At 41.5% G+C, this 16,340-nt stretch overlaps 1 protein-coding gene across 1 annotated transcript in view; it reads right to left on the bottom strand.

Annotated features, from left to right (window-relative positions):
* Positions 1–6,078: 6,078 nt before the first annotated feature.
* Positions 6,079–16,340, bottom strand: part of TNFSF11 (TNF superfamily member 11) — a 32,142-nt gene continuing 21,880 nt past the window's right edge. The window contains exons 3-5 of the mRNA XM_058684265.1: positions 11,753–11,798; positions 11,574–11,672; positions 6,079–7,614 (exon numbers count right to left, since the gene is read on the bottom strand). Coding sequence (XP_058540248.1) covers positions 7,193–7,614; positions 11,574–11,672; positions 11,753–11,798 — 567 coding nt within the window. The 3' untranslated portion in view covers positions 6,079–7,192. The remainder of the gene's footprint in view (positions 7,615–11,573; positions 11,673–11,752; positions 11,799–16,340) is intronic.

Raw genomic sequence — 16,340 nt, 5'->3', positions numbered from 1 at the left:
AGTTCAAGGCTGGGAAGGGTGAAAGGCGACACCCGGGGGAGAAGTCACTTCTTCCTGTTCTAAAACGCCAGCCTTTCCAGCTTATGCAGTCTCCCCAGGCCTCCAGGGCATCCTATTTAAAAAACAAGCAGGCTGGGGCGCCTGGGTGGCTCAGTCGGTTGAGCGTCCGGCTTCGGCTCAGGTCACGATCTCGCGGTCCGTGAGTTCAAGCCCCGTGTCAGGCTCTGTGCTGACTGCTCAGAGCCTGGAGCCTGTTTCACATGCTGTGTCTCCCTCTCTCTCTGACCCTCCCCGTTCATGCTCTGTCTCTCTCTGTCTCAAAAATAAATAAACGGTAAAAAACAAGCAGGCCTCACATTGCGGGGCCCTAGATTGATTTAGCACCAAAAGCTGCCATATCGTTTCTTTGTTGAAAACATTAGTTTTAATACTCTTTATTATTGAATTCAATGGCAGCGTAACAATAGTCAGGGAGATTTTGGAAAGAAGAAAACATCTATAATCCCATTTCCCTAACACAATAACATTCTCATACGCGTCTATCCCCTCTGGGATCTGTCTCATGCATTCACATTTTCAGAATTTTGCAGATCTGGGGATTTTTGTATCATTCAGTATTTTACTTATGAGTTGTTTTCCCGGCCCCAGCCTCTTCTGATGGTTTCCTTGTCCCTCCGTGAAAGCCATAACCACAAGGAGAAGGATATCAGGGTGACTGGCCCCATTAATAATTGTGATTTGGAAAGCATAGTAGGTTGAATGGTGGCCTCAAAAAGATATGTCTACATTCTAAACCTAGTACCTGTGGATAATACTTTATTTAGGAAATGGCTCATTACAGGTACAATTAAGGATCTTGAGAGGAAATCTTCCTCTTTAAAAAAAATTTTTTTAATGTTTATTCATTTTTGAGAGACAGAGAGAGAGAGAGAGAGAAAGAGACAGAGTGTGAGCAGTGAGCAGGGGAGGGGCAGAAAGAGAGGGAGACACAGAATCCGAAGCAGGATCCAGGCTCTGAGCTGTCAGGACAGAGCCAGAGGCGGGGCTCGAACCCATGAACGGCGAGATCATGACCTGAGCCAAAGTCAGATGCTCAACCAGCTGAGCCACCTAGGGACCCTGAGAGGAAATCTTTTTCTATTCAGGGGGGGCCCTAAATCCAATGACAGATGTCCACAACCCCCACCAGAAATGCAATAAAAACTTTAATTTTGTGGGCTCCACACTCACCATGGAGCCCAACACAGGGCTTGAACTCAGAACCCTGACATCAAGACCTGAGCTGTGATCAAGAGTCAGATGATTAACCAACTGAACCACCCAGGCACCTACAATAAAAACAAACTTATGAAGATGCTGGTTACTTTACCCAAGATTTCAGCATCACAGGTATGGTACTGATCTCTCAACCCCTGCCCTTCCTGCCATCACCCACCCCCTGGCGTGCAGGCGGAGCTCTTGCTAAATGCCAGCCTTGAACACCTCCACGGGCAAAGCTCCATCAAGCTTGGCTGCCTTCCTCTGAGCTCTGGAACTTTGGGTAAGTAACATTTTCTCCATCTGGTTCCCTGTCTATTACGGAGATGAATTCTTTCACATTGGTTCCTTTCAACTCCTCATCCTTGAGCAAAATCACATTTGCCGTTAGAAAGAAGAGGCAAATCCTGGTGGTGGCCATCAGCAAAGCCACAATGCTCTGGGGTGGGGTGGGGAGCAGAGAGGGAGAGACTTCACAGGGAGGGAAGGTATAAGAGGGCGCATAACAGCCTGTCCTAATCCCAGTATAGTCTCATGAAAGTAAACAGCCAACACAAACACAGCATTCTTAATTGGATTCAAATATGATTTCATTCATTATTTCAGTGAAACAAACCCTCACTGTGTTAGGTTTATTCAACAGCACCATTGCTCATGCTTCTATTGTGGCATTAATTAATTCTAGTTTAGTTATGGTTTGGTTTTTAGATGTTTATTTCCTTCCTGAAGTCTGTGTATAGCTGTATTGGGTTGAATAGTTTCACCTAAAAATTCACATCCACCCAGAATCTGTGAATGTGACCTTATCTGGAAATACGGTATTTGCAAAGTAATCAAGGTGAGATGAGGTCATGCTGTGTTAGGGTAAGAACTAAATCCAATGACTGGTGTCCTAATGAAGAAAGGATGGTTGAGAGATACACAAGAAGAAGATCCATGTGACAATAGAAGCAGAGATTGAAGCAATGCATCTACAAGTCAAGGAACGGGACTGCTGAATCCATCAGAATCCTAAGGAAGGATTCTTCCCTAAAACCTTCCGAGTGAGCATGGCCTTACCAACACCTTGATTGCAGATATTCAGCCTCCAGAACTGTGAGAGAACAAATTTCTGTTGTTTTAAGCCACTCGGGTTGTGCAGTTGTTACCTATTGCAGCCCTAGAAAATTAATTTCATATCTATCCTAGTGTCGCTTACAATGCATTGTGCAGGGCTTTGCTCCATGTGGCCATGCATGGCAGCTAGACAAAAAAGACAACATATGTGCTTGGGGGGGGGTGCCACGGTGGCTCAGTTGGTTAAGTGTCTGACTTCAACTAAGGTCACGATCTCCCGGTTCGTGGGTTCAGGCCCCACGTGGGGCTCTGTGCTGACAGCTCAGAACCTGGAACTTGCTTCAGATTCTGTGTCTCCCTCTCTCTCTCTGCCCCTCCCCAACTCATGCTCTGTCTCTGTCTCTCTCTCTCTCAAAAATAAATTAACGTTAAATTTTTTTTTTCAATGTGCTTGACTCTGGGGACTAAGTGTGTAGCAAATGGGGTGGGAAGACAATACTGGTGACCCCTATTTGTTGAGTCCCTCGCATGTGCCAATCCTCACAACTTGTCAACACAGGTAGGTCGACTCCTACTTCACAAGGTAAAAAACTGAAATCCAAATGGTGGCCACCTGCCCAAGGTTATCAGGCAGCAGAGGGTAGATTCCAATCCTGGGTCCGGCCGACACCCAATTTGCAATCTTTCTTCCAAAAGATGTGTACATTTCATGAGGAACTTCCATTCCACCAACATAAGATTATTAAGTTCAGGCCTTTGAGAAAACGAAGCTTCTGCAGAATCCACAGAAAAAGGAAAAAAAGTAGGCTTTGCCCAAGAGAGTGACATACCATGATTTTAAGGCCCTCATAAGAGAGTTTAAACTATCAATTTTTTTCAGGGGAAATTACTGTCTCTGAAGCCGGCCCTGATCCTCAGGTTCTTAGTTCTGGATGCTACTAATGGAGTAAGTAACTACTAGCTCATTCCTTTGCCCAAAGGAAAGGACACCTCTTTCAGTTTTCAAAACAGAAGAGTCTACAGGATTTCTCTATAAACACTGAAAGCCAGTTGCAATATGAATAACATTATAACTGGTCCTCATCTGATAAGATCACAGAGGCTGTCACTACTGATAGCTGGAGTACTGGTCAAGACGCTGACCGGCTCCTGTAAAGAAAATCCTTCAGCAAAGGAGAGGGGAGGGGAGGCGGGTAAATGATTAGGAAATAGAATTTTTAAATTACGAGAGAAGTATCATCAAAGTGTTACTAATCAGAAGGATAGATTTCTGTTTCATAGCTAAAGTCTGGCACTCGCTGTGTACAAATTTTTTATTGTAAGAAGTGACACAAGCCTAAATCATCATAATGTGAATCAATAACTAATTAGCATTTATAAATGCAGCTTCTGGGAAACGTATTTCAGTTTCATAGCAGAGAAGCCAGAGCATCGATTAGCGAAGCCAAAAGTGAGGCTGACACATGCTTGGCCTGCCCCGAATGACCCTACAGACTAAATGTGGAACGGCAGGTTGAGTCGGAGCTGTGTCCCCCACAGTGTACCAGTGTAACCCCAAATCAACAAGTAGACCCAGAGAGACAGGATGAGGCTTGAGGTGCTCAGGTTTCCCCCTAAGTCACTGGGAATGGGCCGTCTTCCCTGGATACTTTTCTAGGCAGGCCTAATGGAAATGCAGGAGCCAAAAGGAAGCGGGAGGGGAGTGAGGAAAGCAGCTTCACGGAACAGGAGCTGCCTCACACGTAGTGTTTTGGAAAGACGCAAGTGTGCGTGAGTCTGGTGGGTTTGGAGAAGCCGACTCACAAAGACAGACGCCTTTAAAATTCGCATGCGTTCCTTCCTTCAGATTTGGCATGTGTTAGAAAGATGATTGACGTGGGATGTTTGCAACGAGCACACAGTCCCACTTGCCAGAGCGTCCGGTGTGTGTGTTGGTTTCCTGACATGATTTTGTCAGTCCTCAGCGCATTCACTTCGTCGCTGCTGAGTGTTGACAGGCTCTGCTTCCATCTCAGTCAGATGCGGCGGCCTCCTTATGCCTCGAGGGCCACTAGAGAAACGGAACGTTCCTCTGAGGCAAGGGCCGGGGATTCGAGGCGAAAAGAAAAAGATGAAAACATGTAAGAAGGATGGAAATGGGGAAAGGGGTGAGTGAGAAGACAATACAGCAGTAAAATAGTGTGTGAGGGGAAGTCGGGTATTGAGTCCTGCATTTCAGATCCCGGAAAGCCTCGGGCATCACTAGAAAAGAGGAAAAGCCTTTTCTATCCCTCCATACCCTTGGCACAGCCCCTTGTTACAGCTTACTCCTTCAAGGCACAGGCCAGTTTACACCAACATTTCATTAAGTCATAGGTTCATTCCAGCAGAGCTCTAACAATCCCTACAGGTTGTTAACATATGCAAGTTCAACGTTACAGTCAGGCTGAATTTTCGAGGTTTTCTATAAAGGATCTCCCTTAGCATTGGTGACCATCCGCCATGTTAGTTCCCCAGTCTGGCTGGTGCCACCATGTATTGTCGCACAAGATCCTGGGTTCTTTCCAACCCTAGACTTTGGGTTTTAGCTCATCTTTGAGAGATTGCACGTCAGTTGCCTCTAAATTAAAAATAGTAATGGATATCCTACTCTATATTCACTTTCGGAACCTTTCAGCCCACGTACTATCCAGCCCAATTTGATTTCTGTAACTTCTGTGATTCCCAGGATTGGGTTCAATGGCCATTTCTTTGATACCAGAGCGTGCTTTACAGGTCCATGCCCTGGAGCTCACCTCCCACACTCTTATGAGGCTCCTCCCCACTAGAAGGGAAACTTCTCAAGGGCAGGAAGAATGCTGTAGAATCCTCAGTGCCTGATACAGTGCCTAGCACATAGTTAGTGCTCCGTAAATGTGGAACAAATGAACGTTATTCACCTGTGCAAATGACAGAGTCACATCATAGGAGCCAGGGCAGCTAATTAGGTTCTTTATATAACAACATTTTGTGTCCGTGGAGAGTGGAGAAATTCCGATTGCACATCATTTTTCCTTAAAGCAAGGCTTAGCGATTGGGATATGCATCACTGAAATCATATTTTGTGCCAATCTACTTCAGATTTCCTGATAGGTTTAAAACAATAGGTGTATTTTGGACAATGATTGAGTGGTACAATCATAGCTTTGCTGTTTTCAATGTACATTTTCTTCTTTAGCATCTGCTATTTCTTTCCTCTTTCCATTCTTCACAACCATCAAGAAACATTTATCCGCAAATGTCAAGTGCCTTATATTATGGTTTCCTGTGCCTTCCTAAGTTGCTTGTTTTCTTACATCTCTTTCAAGTGAGTAACCAGCAGAGTTGGGACAGCTCCCCACATAAATTTCCATGAGGTCGAGGATCTAGTCCATCGCTAATGTTTCCTCACCATGTAAGCTATAAAATGTTCAGGGGCCCTTCCAGGTCAAATGGTTGTCCTGCAGGGCATTAGGAACTTGTGCACAATATCATTTTCTTCTCGACATAGCATGACACAAACTGTTCTTTTTTGAGCGATGAAGCCTCTATTTTTGATCTGGCTACGTTCTTGCATACAAATCCCTTATAAATTATTTTTCAAATTCTGAGGTTCACTAATTCAATTAAATCCATTCTTAATTTTTAATTAAATCTGCATTTCTCCTGGTAACCTTTGGAAAGATGGAAGCCACAATACCATATTGGAGAGAATGGAATCATAGAGCAAGACAGACGGAAAAGAGAGGCACAGTATCACAAGGCAGGTCATCTTATAAATTTATTTTTGTACCAAAAAAATGAACATTCAAAGGCAATGTTTTTACTGTACAATATAAAATATCATCTCCTATATTAAAAAGGGATTTTTTGCTGATAAGCCACTGATAACTTTTCCATTAAAAAAACCCCACAAAATTTACAATTTGCAGCACTTGTAGAAAAAACACCTGTTCAATAATTATATAAATACTCCTGACAGATTCCAGTAGCCCATTATGTATACTTTTTGGCAATGTCAGCTTTCTAAAGTCAATTAGCTTCTAAATTTGAAAGGCACCTGGTGGCCAACATCCTGCTTATTATTCAAGGTATCCATTTTAATTTTTTTGCACAGACTTGACAAGCCTGAAAAATCTACTAAGTTAAAAAGAATAAAGAAATATGATACAGTTGATAGTAGCAAAAAAACCCACATTTTTTCCCCCTTAGCTGCAAGTTTTCCCCAGGGGATTTACAAAGTGCACCAGTTAAATATGTCTGTACATTTAAAACATTAAATATGTCAACAGCAAGACATTTTTTAAATATTTTGAATCAAATACTATGGCACAAATATAATTTACAATACTTTGCACAGAAAACATTACATCTGAAATATAACTTTAGATATCATATAAAAATACATATATTTTCTCTCCTCATTAGAAAAAGTATTTATCTGCAGGTTCCAGCATGATGTAACAATTCAAAAGAACTTAACCCTTCTGACGATCATCCATTTGCAATGAGAGGACACCCTCTCCACTTGAGTGGCACCGTGGCGCATAACCACAGGCCAGATGCAGAGAATTAACCCCTCCCGAGGTCCGCATGAAGGCAACCATAATTGCTCCTATGGCCTAATTCTAGGAATTCGTTACAAAATTTAAAAACCTTTATGTCAGAAAGCCCTCGGACTGTAACAATCTAAGCCAACATCTCCCATTGGCTGTAAATACATGTGCTCTCTATAGTCAAAAGCATGGAAAGAGTCTTCTTGTACCATTATGGGTCATACCCCTTAGTAGTCTCACATCTATATACATCCTTCTTGGCTTGTTTAAAAAAAAATTTCCGTACCTCCTAGGAAATACATAATAACCCTCCAAAAAAATGGGGCTCAATCTATATCTAGAACTTTAAAAGCCCCAAAGTATGTTGCATCTTGATCTGGATCCAGTAGTGAAGGGTTGGATACCTCGATGCTTATTTCCTCACCAGACCGTAGCTTAAAAAATCCTCCAACATTTATGGAATAAAAATGGAATTCAGAATTCCCTGACCAGTATTTGGTGCTACCTCCTTTCATCAGGGTATGAGAGCTCGGGATTTTGATGCTGGTTTTAGTGACATACACCATCAGCTGAAGATACTCTGTGGCGAGGTCTCCTGAAGTTTCATGATGTCGAAAGCAAATGTTGGCATACAGGAAATAAAAGCCATCTTGGTTAACTATTAGTTTTCCATTGCTGAAAGTCATGTTGGAGATCTTGGCCCAACCTCGGTCATGGTACCAGGAGGACAGGCTCACTTTGTGGGAACCTGAGGGGAGGAAAGGCACACGATTTAAAATCTGTCCCTCTGAGGAGAAGGACACCCTCACGATTCTATGAGGTTGGAGAAAAACAGCATAATAGTCATGGTTCCAATCGGAGAATACCTCCTCAGAATTTATTTTCTAAAAGGGCAGAGAAACATTAAGATGTGCTTAGCGCTCTCTGCTAGACACCTGAGAGAGTACAAAGACAAAAACCCAGTTTTCCTTCCCGGAAGGGGACTACAGGACATGACCGATAGGTGTGGTGTATTCAGATAAGAAGCAAGGCATATGCCCTGAGAGCCAAGGTGCAGACAGATAATTGCCACGGGAATTCAAAAGAAAGAGAGTTTGGTTCCTCCCAGAAGAATCAAGAATGACTTTGTTGAATTGCAACTGAGTCTGAGAACTTAAAATAGGTACACGAGTCAGCCAACAGAATCAGAAAGATCATTTAAGGTTGAAGACAGAGAATAAGTCAAAGGCAGTTGATACAGAAAAGCAAGAGACAAGTATAGGAAGAGAATTGCCAGACTCTGCTTGATTCCAATGGTTCCAATCCCTGTCCAAGAATAGTATATTTCCTGAACTCCATACCTTATCCACAGGAGGGTGCTAGAGTGAGCCTGAGAAGCCATTAGAGGCACTGCGGCCTCTAGGACCCACGGTAGCACTTTTTTCTTTTTCATTGGAGGTCCCGCCTCAGGTCATAGATTATAGCATCCAGAATGTAAATATCACCCCAAATGTAACTATCATTTCAAATGTCAGTATCATCCCATGGTCCCCAGTGAATCAAGACAAGACTGCAAGACTCACAAACAGTAGTAAAATAATTCCTCCAGGCTGGTAAACAGCCACCTAAACCATCGACAAAGTAAACAAAATTCAAGAAGTTTCCCATCTGAAATTATCCCATGTTTCCCTCTTCTTACTCTACTCTGTGTTCAGTCTTTTTCTCAATTAATGACTTGTCTTATAGTTTATCTCCTATGATGATTCTTAACAGAGAGAAGCAGAAAGGCAAAGTCTACTCTCTCAGTGGGAGAATTAGCTAGTATTAGACCAAGGGCTCAGACATATAGCCTGGAAAGACAAGAAAGGAATATGAAACAGAGAGAGGAGAAAAGACAGGAGCCTTGACCACATATCACTCCCCCTGTTAGCCAGTCCATTGGAAGGAATGTCCATATTCCCTACTAACCACCTCTCTTTTTATTCATCCCCTCATCCATTCACCAATCCATTAGTTGATGAGTCATTCAATAAATATCTGTGTGGGGTCTTCTATGGAGATTCACTCTGCCCATAATAAAGAACTTTATCAAGCACTATGACCTCAAGGCATTTAGCACTACTAGTGGAGAAAATGAGAAACAAGCAAGTAAAATAAAATAGAAAATAGAGTAGTTTCATTGATGCATATCGCGTGGCACTTGGTTGAAGTTCAGTTAAAGCATCTAACTGCCAAGTGAAAGCTGCAGAAATTAACGGTGATCAGAAGCACTTGGCCCACTGAGGGGACGAAGGAACCAGGGGACAGGGAGAATCCAATCAGATGTGGATGGGCTGAGAAAAGGAGACTGCTGTCAGCAAGGAAAACTGTTGGTGCAAAGAATGGAATGCACACAGCATGCAGAGAAGAAAGGGAGGAAAGCCGTCAGCATGAATGCGAAGGAGGACTCAAGAACAGAGAAGGGCAGGAGACAGGAAGAGAAAAATATCCTGTGATCAGGTTGAGGGACCTCGCATGACAAGCCTGGGTTTCCATGACTGATGAGGCAAGCTGACGACCTTTCACCCCAGCCCCTCATCCCCCGTGGTCAGTGCCAGTACGTCGGGACAAGAGGCTTCTCCAAATATTTAGCCTGAGCAGCCCCCTTAAGAAAGCTATGTCGTCTGGCCTCCCAAAATACTTCCCAGTGCATTTTATTCAAGCAGCTTTGAAAAAACCCATAAACTAGCAATCAATATAAGGCAGATTCTGGGTTTTTTCTTATGTTTAAATAAACAGAAAACAGAGGCCAAAAATGAGCATGCCAAGTTAAAGCCCCCTTTCTCTGAAGACCAGTACTGGCCCAAACCAGGAGATAAATGGACTCAAGGAGCTGTTGGCTCAGCCAGAGGAGCAAATGCTGTTTTCTTAAACAGAAGCATACACTACTGCATTTCACTCAGTCACAAACTCAATAACCGTTGGAAAATAACTAGGAGTTTTGCCTTGTTTTTTGGCAATGATTTGATGCTAGGTGCCTGAAGAGAACGAAAACACGCTTGCTATTGCCAAACAGACTTTGGCACACAGAGCAATGCAATATTTATCATATGCCGTTTAAAATGAACCGGAAAGATAAATGCAGAGTACATTCATAGCCCACACAGCTGAGACGTCAGTATTAATTTGATTGCATTTGCTAATATGCAAAATAGTTTTCACTCAGAAAATTCGTGTAGCGTCAGTGTGAGGCACGCACACATGCACAGAGAGAACATTTGTTTATGAAGCAGGTACCTGGGACAGGACGGATAGTTTAGGAAAATGTGCTACAAACCAAAGAGTTGGCTTCTCAGCTTCTATGTCTATGGTCGGGAAACATCTCTCTGCGGCCCATGCTATGATAGTGGCTGCAAAATCATTACCAAAACTTGGATATTTTTTTTAACTCTAAGAAAAACGAGCCTTAAATGATTTTTAGAACAAAGTGGAATATGGATAATTATTTAATAAAACTCAAATAATAATAACAACTTGCTTTCATGGAGTGCTTACTGTATGCCAGCTTCTGTAAGAGCATGCTCCGACATTGCCTCGTTCAGTCTCCACAGCCACCCCACGAGGTGGATGTGATCACCATCCCCTGAAGAAGCTGATACACAAATTATTCCAATAATTTGCATGAGGCCATACAGCCAATGAGGTACAGTGGGCCTCACACCCCGGCTGTCAGACTTCAGAGCCCCTGCTATTAAAACTACATTCATCTATTTCTTACAGGAAAATAAGAACATAAGAGCTCTGAATTTACTTCTCTCTGACAAAGCCAACTGGCCACAGGGTCCTAATATGATAGACTGTAGTGTAAAAACCGTGGACTTGGGACCAAACTAGAGTGGAGTTCAACTTCCAGCCTTGTCACCACCGTGACCTGGGCAGATGTACCACACGGACCTCAGTTTCCTTGTCTGCGAAATGAATGACAATCACTCACCTTGCGTGCTTGTAGCAAGGATTGGAGATAATGAATTCAGTGAGATGCCTGGTACATAGGGTACATTGAACAAAGGTCATGATGATGATGATGGTAATGTCAACTGACGCCCTATCATAATCTTCTTTGTAACCTTTTTGATATTCATCTATCCCAAGTAGAGTGGCCAGTGGGGATTACATGATGGAACAGCAGGGGCATTAAAGTAGATAGAGGCACAGAGCTCTGAGTTTCTTCATTTCTAAAAGATAATCAGCTTTCCAGCGCATTGAGCTAAATTCTTGCCCAGAGAAAGCGATAAGCCCTTGGAGAAGGAGGAATATGTTTCCTTTTCTAGAGGGCTACTGCCTCTTAAATATTACTCTGTCAAGCCCCTACCTGGAACTCTGCAAGAGATACATCCATGAACTTCATGGATTGGCAATGGGGATGTATCAACTTTGGTTTGGGGAAATACAGATGAACGTAACAAGAGACTGTCCTTCCCAGTTGTGCAACCTCAACTGGCAGTCATTAAAAATAAGCACCCATTCTGATGATCTGAAATTGAAGCGAGGACATCCATTCTGGCAGAGTTGAGAATAACGGTTTCCACAATATAGATTATCAACTGAACGCCAAATGATCTTTCTTCTGATCTAGAAGTTAAGGGCTCTCAAAATTTTAGTAACAGGACAATAATACTTTTGAGTATTCAAATGGGCTGATAAAGGACTTTTGAAATCTTTTTCAGGCTGGATGCTAATGGAACTCACCTGATGGGATGTCAGTGGCATTAATAGTGAGATGAGCAAAAGGCTGGGTATCAGGCTTGCCCCTCCTGGCCAGTTCTAGCCATGAACCTTCCATCATAGCTGGAGATGAGAGAAACCACGTTAGCCCAAAGAGTTCTGGCCCTATATGATTTCAAATATTCATGCAGATCCGTGCTTACCTTTCTCTGCTCTGATGTGCTGTGATCTAACTAAATGTTGTAATTCCTGAAATAAAAAGGAAAAAAAATCTTACTTGTATATTCACTCTTTCAATCCATCCGTAAGAATTTAGGACTGTTGGAAATACAATAAATTAATTTTCTTTCCTTCAAACTATGCCAGACATATATAGGCAGTGAAATTCTTTGGTGTTCTAGGTAGCTATCAAGAGAATTTCATCCCTAAGAATTATGTCTATATGCTTAAAAAATAGACCACACACATGCCATCTAATAAAATACTTTGGACGATAAGAGGAAATAAAAGACAATGTAAAGTATAAAACCTGGAATAATTAAACATAATTAAGAATTTGTAGCAGGTACACAAATGAAGATGAAGTCACCCAGGAAAAAAACAATTACCACAGAATATATAACCCTCTTAAATCTTTAGGGAGGCTCTTTTTATATCTATTTCATTAGTGAATTCCTGTTATGACACTGAAGCTTGTCATAAGAGAAGCAAAGAGCTTAGAGAATAACGCCCAGCTCCCAATGATTAATTTTTTATTTAAAAATATCACAGTGTATTTAAAGTACTATATGGAAGTCTAAGAGCTTTTGGAGGATCAATAGTTAAGTTTCAATACTGCCACAAAGAGGTTCAGAAACAAACCAGAAAAAGAAAGAGCACAAGTATGTAACGAGTGTAGGTAATGGCGTAACTCAATTTGAGCCCTGAGAATGAAGCATCCAACTACATGCCCACCTGAATCAAGACCTCAGCTACTGTTAAATAGTAAGGTGGAGTAGGTAAAAAATCAGGTTTAACTTCAAATCCCTTATCAGCCACCTACTTATACTAAGGACATTCATAGCACCTCCTCTATCATAAGGTGGGTGTTAAGATTAAATGACATAATGCATGTAGGCACTTAGCAGAGTGTCTCTGGTAATTCAAATACCTAGATACTAGAAACACTCTGGAGAGACGCCTAATTCCTCTGTTACTGGGAACACCATCCGTGGTAACCTTCTCCTCAGCCCCCTGCCCCATCCCATGATGTTTAAAACATTAGCCATATAGCTTAAGTTCTTTGAATGTCTGGAGAGAAGGGCTTTGAGATAGGTGATAGATAGATAGATGACAGATAGATAGACAGACGGAGGCAAACGTAACTTCAACTGTTAACAGTTGGAAGGGTTCTAGAGATAAGATAACACTGAATTGTCTCTCTGCCTTCAGGACTCCCAAGAGAGATAAGAATCTATACTTTTAAAGACCCTTGGAGAAAACAGCACAACTGTTTTCTGTTACCTAAAGAAGTCAGTCTGACTTTTACAAGGAACCATGGTTGCTCATCCAGGGCTACATTCTCCCCTTGCCTTGACCCAGAACATGCACTACAAAGCTCTGGGAGCATGGTTTGCAGGAAGTACTAAGCAAATTGTGGCAGCCCCTTTTGAGCTGTGCAATGGCCCTTACCAGACCTTCTTCTTCCCACTCCATCCAAGATTTATTTTTCTCCCCTGCTGACCTCCAATCACCCAAGTCTCTTCTTGTGACCTTTTGATTCCCAATGGTACTCTGATTTCTGGAATTTCCTGTATTTAGTCTCCCCTGTATTTACAACAGAGATTTATATATACAAAATGTACCTTTATACATTGTGTATATTTTTATGCATATATATGCATATATATATACATATACATACACACACAATGTATCTTTATACATTTTACATATTCATACATTTATAATGGAGATATATATACTTGTACATTGTATATATATATATTTTATATTTTATTTTATTCTTAAATATTAAATTTATTGTCAAATTGGTTTCCATACCACACCCAGTGCTCATCCCATATATTTATACATTTATAGTATAATATGTCTTTATAGATTGTGAATATCTTTATACATATGTATATGCAATGTGTCTTTACCTGATTACTATCTCTTAAAAGATTGGAATAGGAACCTTGATGACAAAGTAACAGAAATTTAAAGCTACCTTCATTTTCCCTCTAGCCCTGACCTGCCTCATCCTCAGAGGGGAAAGGGAGGAGGGAGAAAGGAAGCAAAATTAAGTGTGTCCACAAATGTCTGGTTCGTGCTTTTCTATGGAGAAAAACACACATCTTATGGAGAAAAGCATGGAGAGAACCTATATGCCAGCTCAGTAGTTCTTGGGCTTGAGCGTGCATCACAGTCTCCCAGAGGGCGTGTTGAAACAGTGTCTGACCCAATAAGGTATTGGGTGGGGCCTGATAATTTGCATTTCTAACAGGTGCACTGGTGCTCCAGGCCTAAGGCCTCAATTTGAGAACAACATTCCCTCTGACATCCCAAAAGATTTCAGAGATGGGCAAATCTGAAATACGTTTGAAGCTTCAGAACCAGGCAAAGAAGCAGCAGACTAAAGCCAGTGATGAAATGGGCAGGGAAAAGTTGTTCTCTCCCACCTGGGAAAAAACTCCTGCCCATTCAGTCAGTGACTTCTAGGTCAGAACCGTGACAGAAACTCTTCATTACAAGAAAATTCAATAACCAGCACCAGTCAGAAGCACTTTCAATGACTGCTTAAAAAAAAAAAAAAAAAAAAAAGCCAAATACCAGAAAAGCCAAAACAAAAAATTAAAAAAAAAAACAAACCCTAATGTGTCATGACCCAGGATGAATTAAAACTCTAGCTAGAGACCCATTAGGCAATGCTGCTTTCATGTTATATTTGTTTTTAGGTATTCAAGACTTGCAGTTCCTCTCAGAAACCCTACAAGGGAAGTTTCCATGTGAAAAGGGAGTACATGATGTGTGTAAAAGCTAAAGCTTATACATTTGTACCACAGTATATCTTTATACAAGCATATATCTTTATAGCTTTATATATATATATATTCATGTGTATTTTATATATATATATACATGTATATATATATATACGTATATATATATGTATATATATACATGTATATATATATATACGTATATATATATGTATATATATACATGTATATATATATATATGTATATATATATATATATATATATATGTTTATGTATCCTTACCTCACTCCCGATTTTTTGGACTCTAACATGAGTGTTATTTATGTGCATGGATGTCAACCATGAAGAACATTCTTCTCAGACTACTCCTTTAGGGTACCCAGGCCCCAACTCCAGCCAGTCTAACATAACTAGTCTGATACTAATTTGGTATTTTTAAAAAGAATCTAAGTGATTTTTTTTCATGTTTATTTTTGAGCGAGTGCAAGCAGGGGAGGGGCAAACAGAGGGGGACAGAAGATCCAAAGCAGGCTCTGAGCTAACGGGGGCTCGAACTCACCAACTGCAAGATCATGACCTGAGCTGAAGTCCGACACTAAACCAACTGAGCCACCCAGGGGCCCCTCCAGGTGATTCTAACATAGGGCAGGTACTGACAAACATTATTACTAATTAAGTGCTCCCGTGAATGGTTGTTTGGTGACATCTTCTCTGGTCACAGATTAATTATATTCTCACAACTTACATACATTCTGCATATTCATACTGAAAATTAAATTACCCCTTACATTTGTAGCCAACAAAGTAGTTTCCCTTGTATTGTCGTATTTGATTCTTATTAGAATCAGAGGCTGGGTAATTATCACTAACCTGATTTTTCAGACTGGGAAATGGAGGCTGAAAGAGAATAAGGACTGTCCTAATTAAGGCTGGGACTAGAACCTCTGCCTTCTGACTTCTCTTTTAGAGCTCTATGCCCACCTCCCTTTACAAGATGGAGTCCTCAAATACACACCTGAAAGCTGGCAGAAAAGTTTCATGGGCTCGTGATGAGGTTCAAAACCTGCTACCCCAAAATATAATGTCTTGGCATATTCAATATTTTTAGCTGAAGGAATTTGAGAAATGGCAGGTGCAGTAAGAACTCCCTGACCTTGTCCTTCTTCTCTGAAGCAGGTCATAAGACCGTCATGAGAGAGTGCTGTCCTCATAACTGGCAGAAAGGAGCATCCTTATCTCCAAGATGTAAGGACGCCAAGAAGAATCTGAGGGAATGGGCCTCTTCAGTTTACTTAGCTCAGACCCTTTGCCCTATCACATTTTCCCACTTCACCAAACCTGGTATAAAAACCAATCAGGTTAGGGGCGCCTGGGTAGCTCAGTCGGTTGAGCATCCGACTTCGGCTCAGGTCATGATCTTGCCCTCTGTGAGTTTGAGCCCCGTGTCAGGCTCTATGCTGACAGCTCAGAACCTGGAGCGTGCTTCTGATTCTGTGTCTCCCTCTCTCTCTGCCCCTCCCCCGCTCATGCTCTGTCTCTCTCTCTCTGTCTCTCTCTCAAAAATAAATATACATTAAAAAAAATTTTAAAAAGGTCAACCATTTCTTCAGGTCTTCATTTCTTTACGAAGTCTATGCTCAATAAATGTGTATGCTCTTATTAATCTTTCTTTCATTAGTCTAATTTATGAAGTCCCAACTGGAGAACCTAAGTGGGTAGAGGGACTGACTACACCTGTCAAGAAATCCTTAGAGGGTGTTTTCCTCCCTGAAGTAGAAATTCTAAAAGGAGGTTTCCCTTCCCCGG

Source organism: Neofelis nebulosa, chromosome 1, assembly GCF_028018385.1.
Source record: "Neofelis nebulosa isolate mNeoNeb1 chromosome 1, mNeoNeb1.pri, whole genome shotgun sequence".
In the NCBI taxonomy this organism is placed as follows: Eukaryota; Metazoa; Chordata; class Mammalia; order Carnivora; family Felidae; genus Neofelis; species Neofelis nebulosa.
This window is presented reverse-complemented; position numbering and strand designations above follow the sequence as displayed.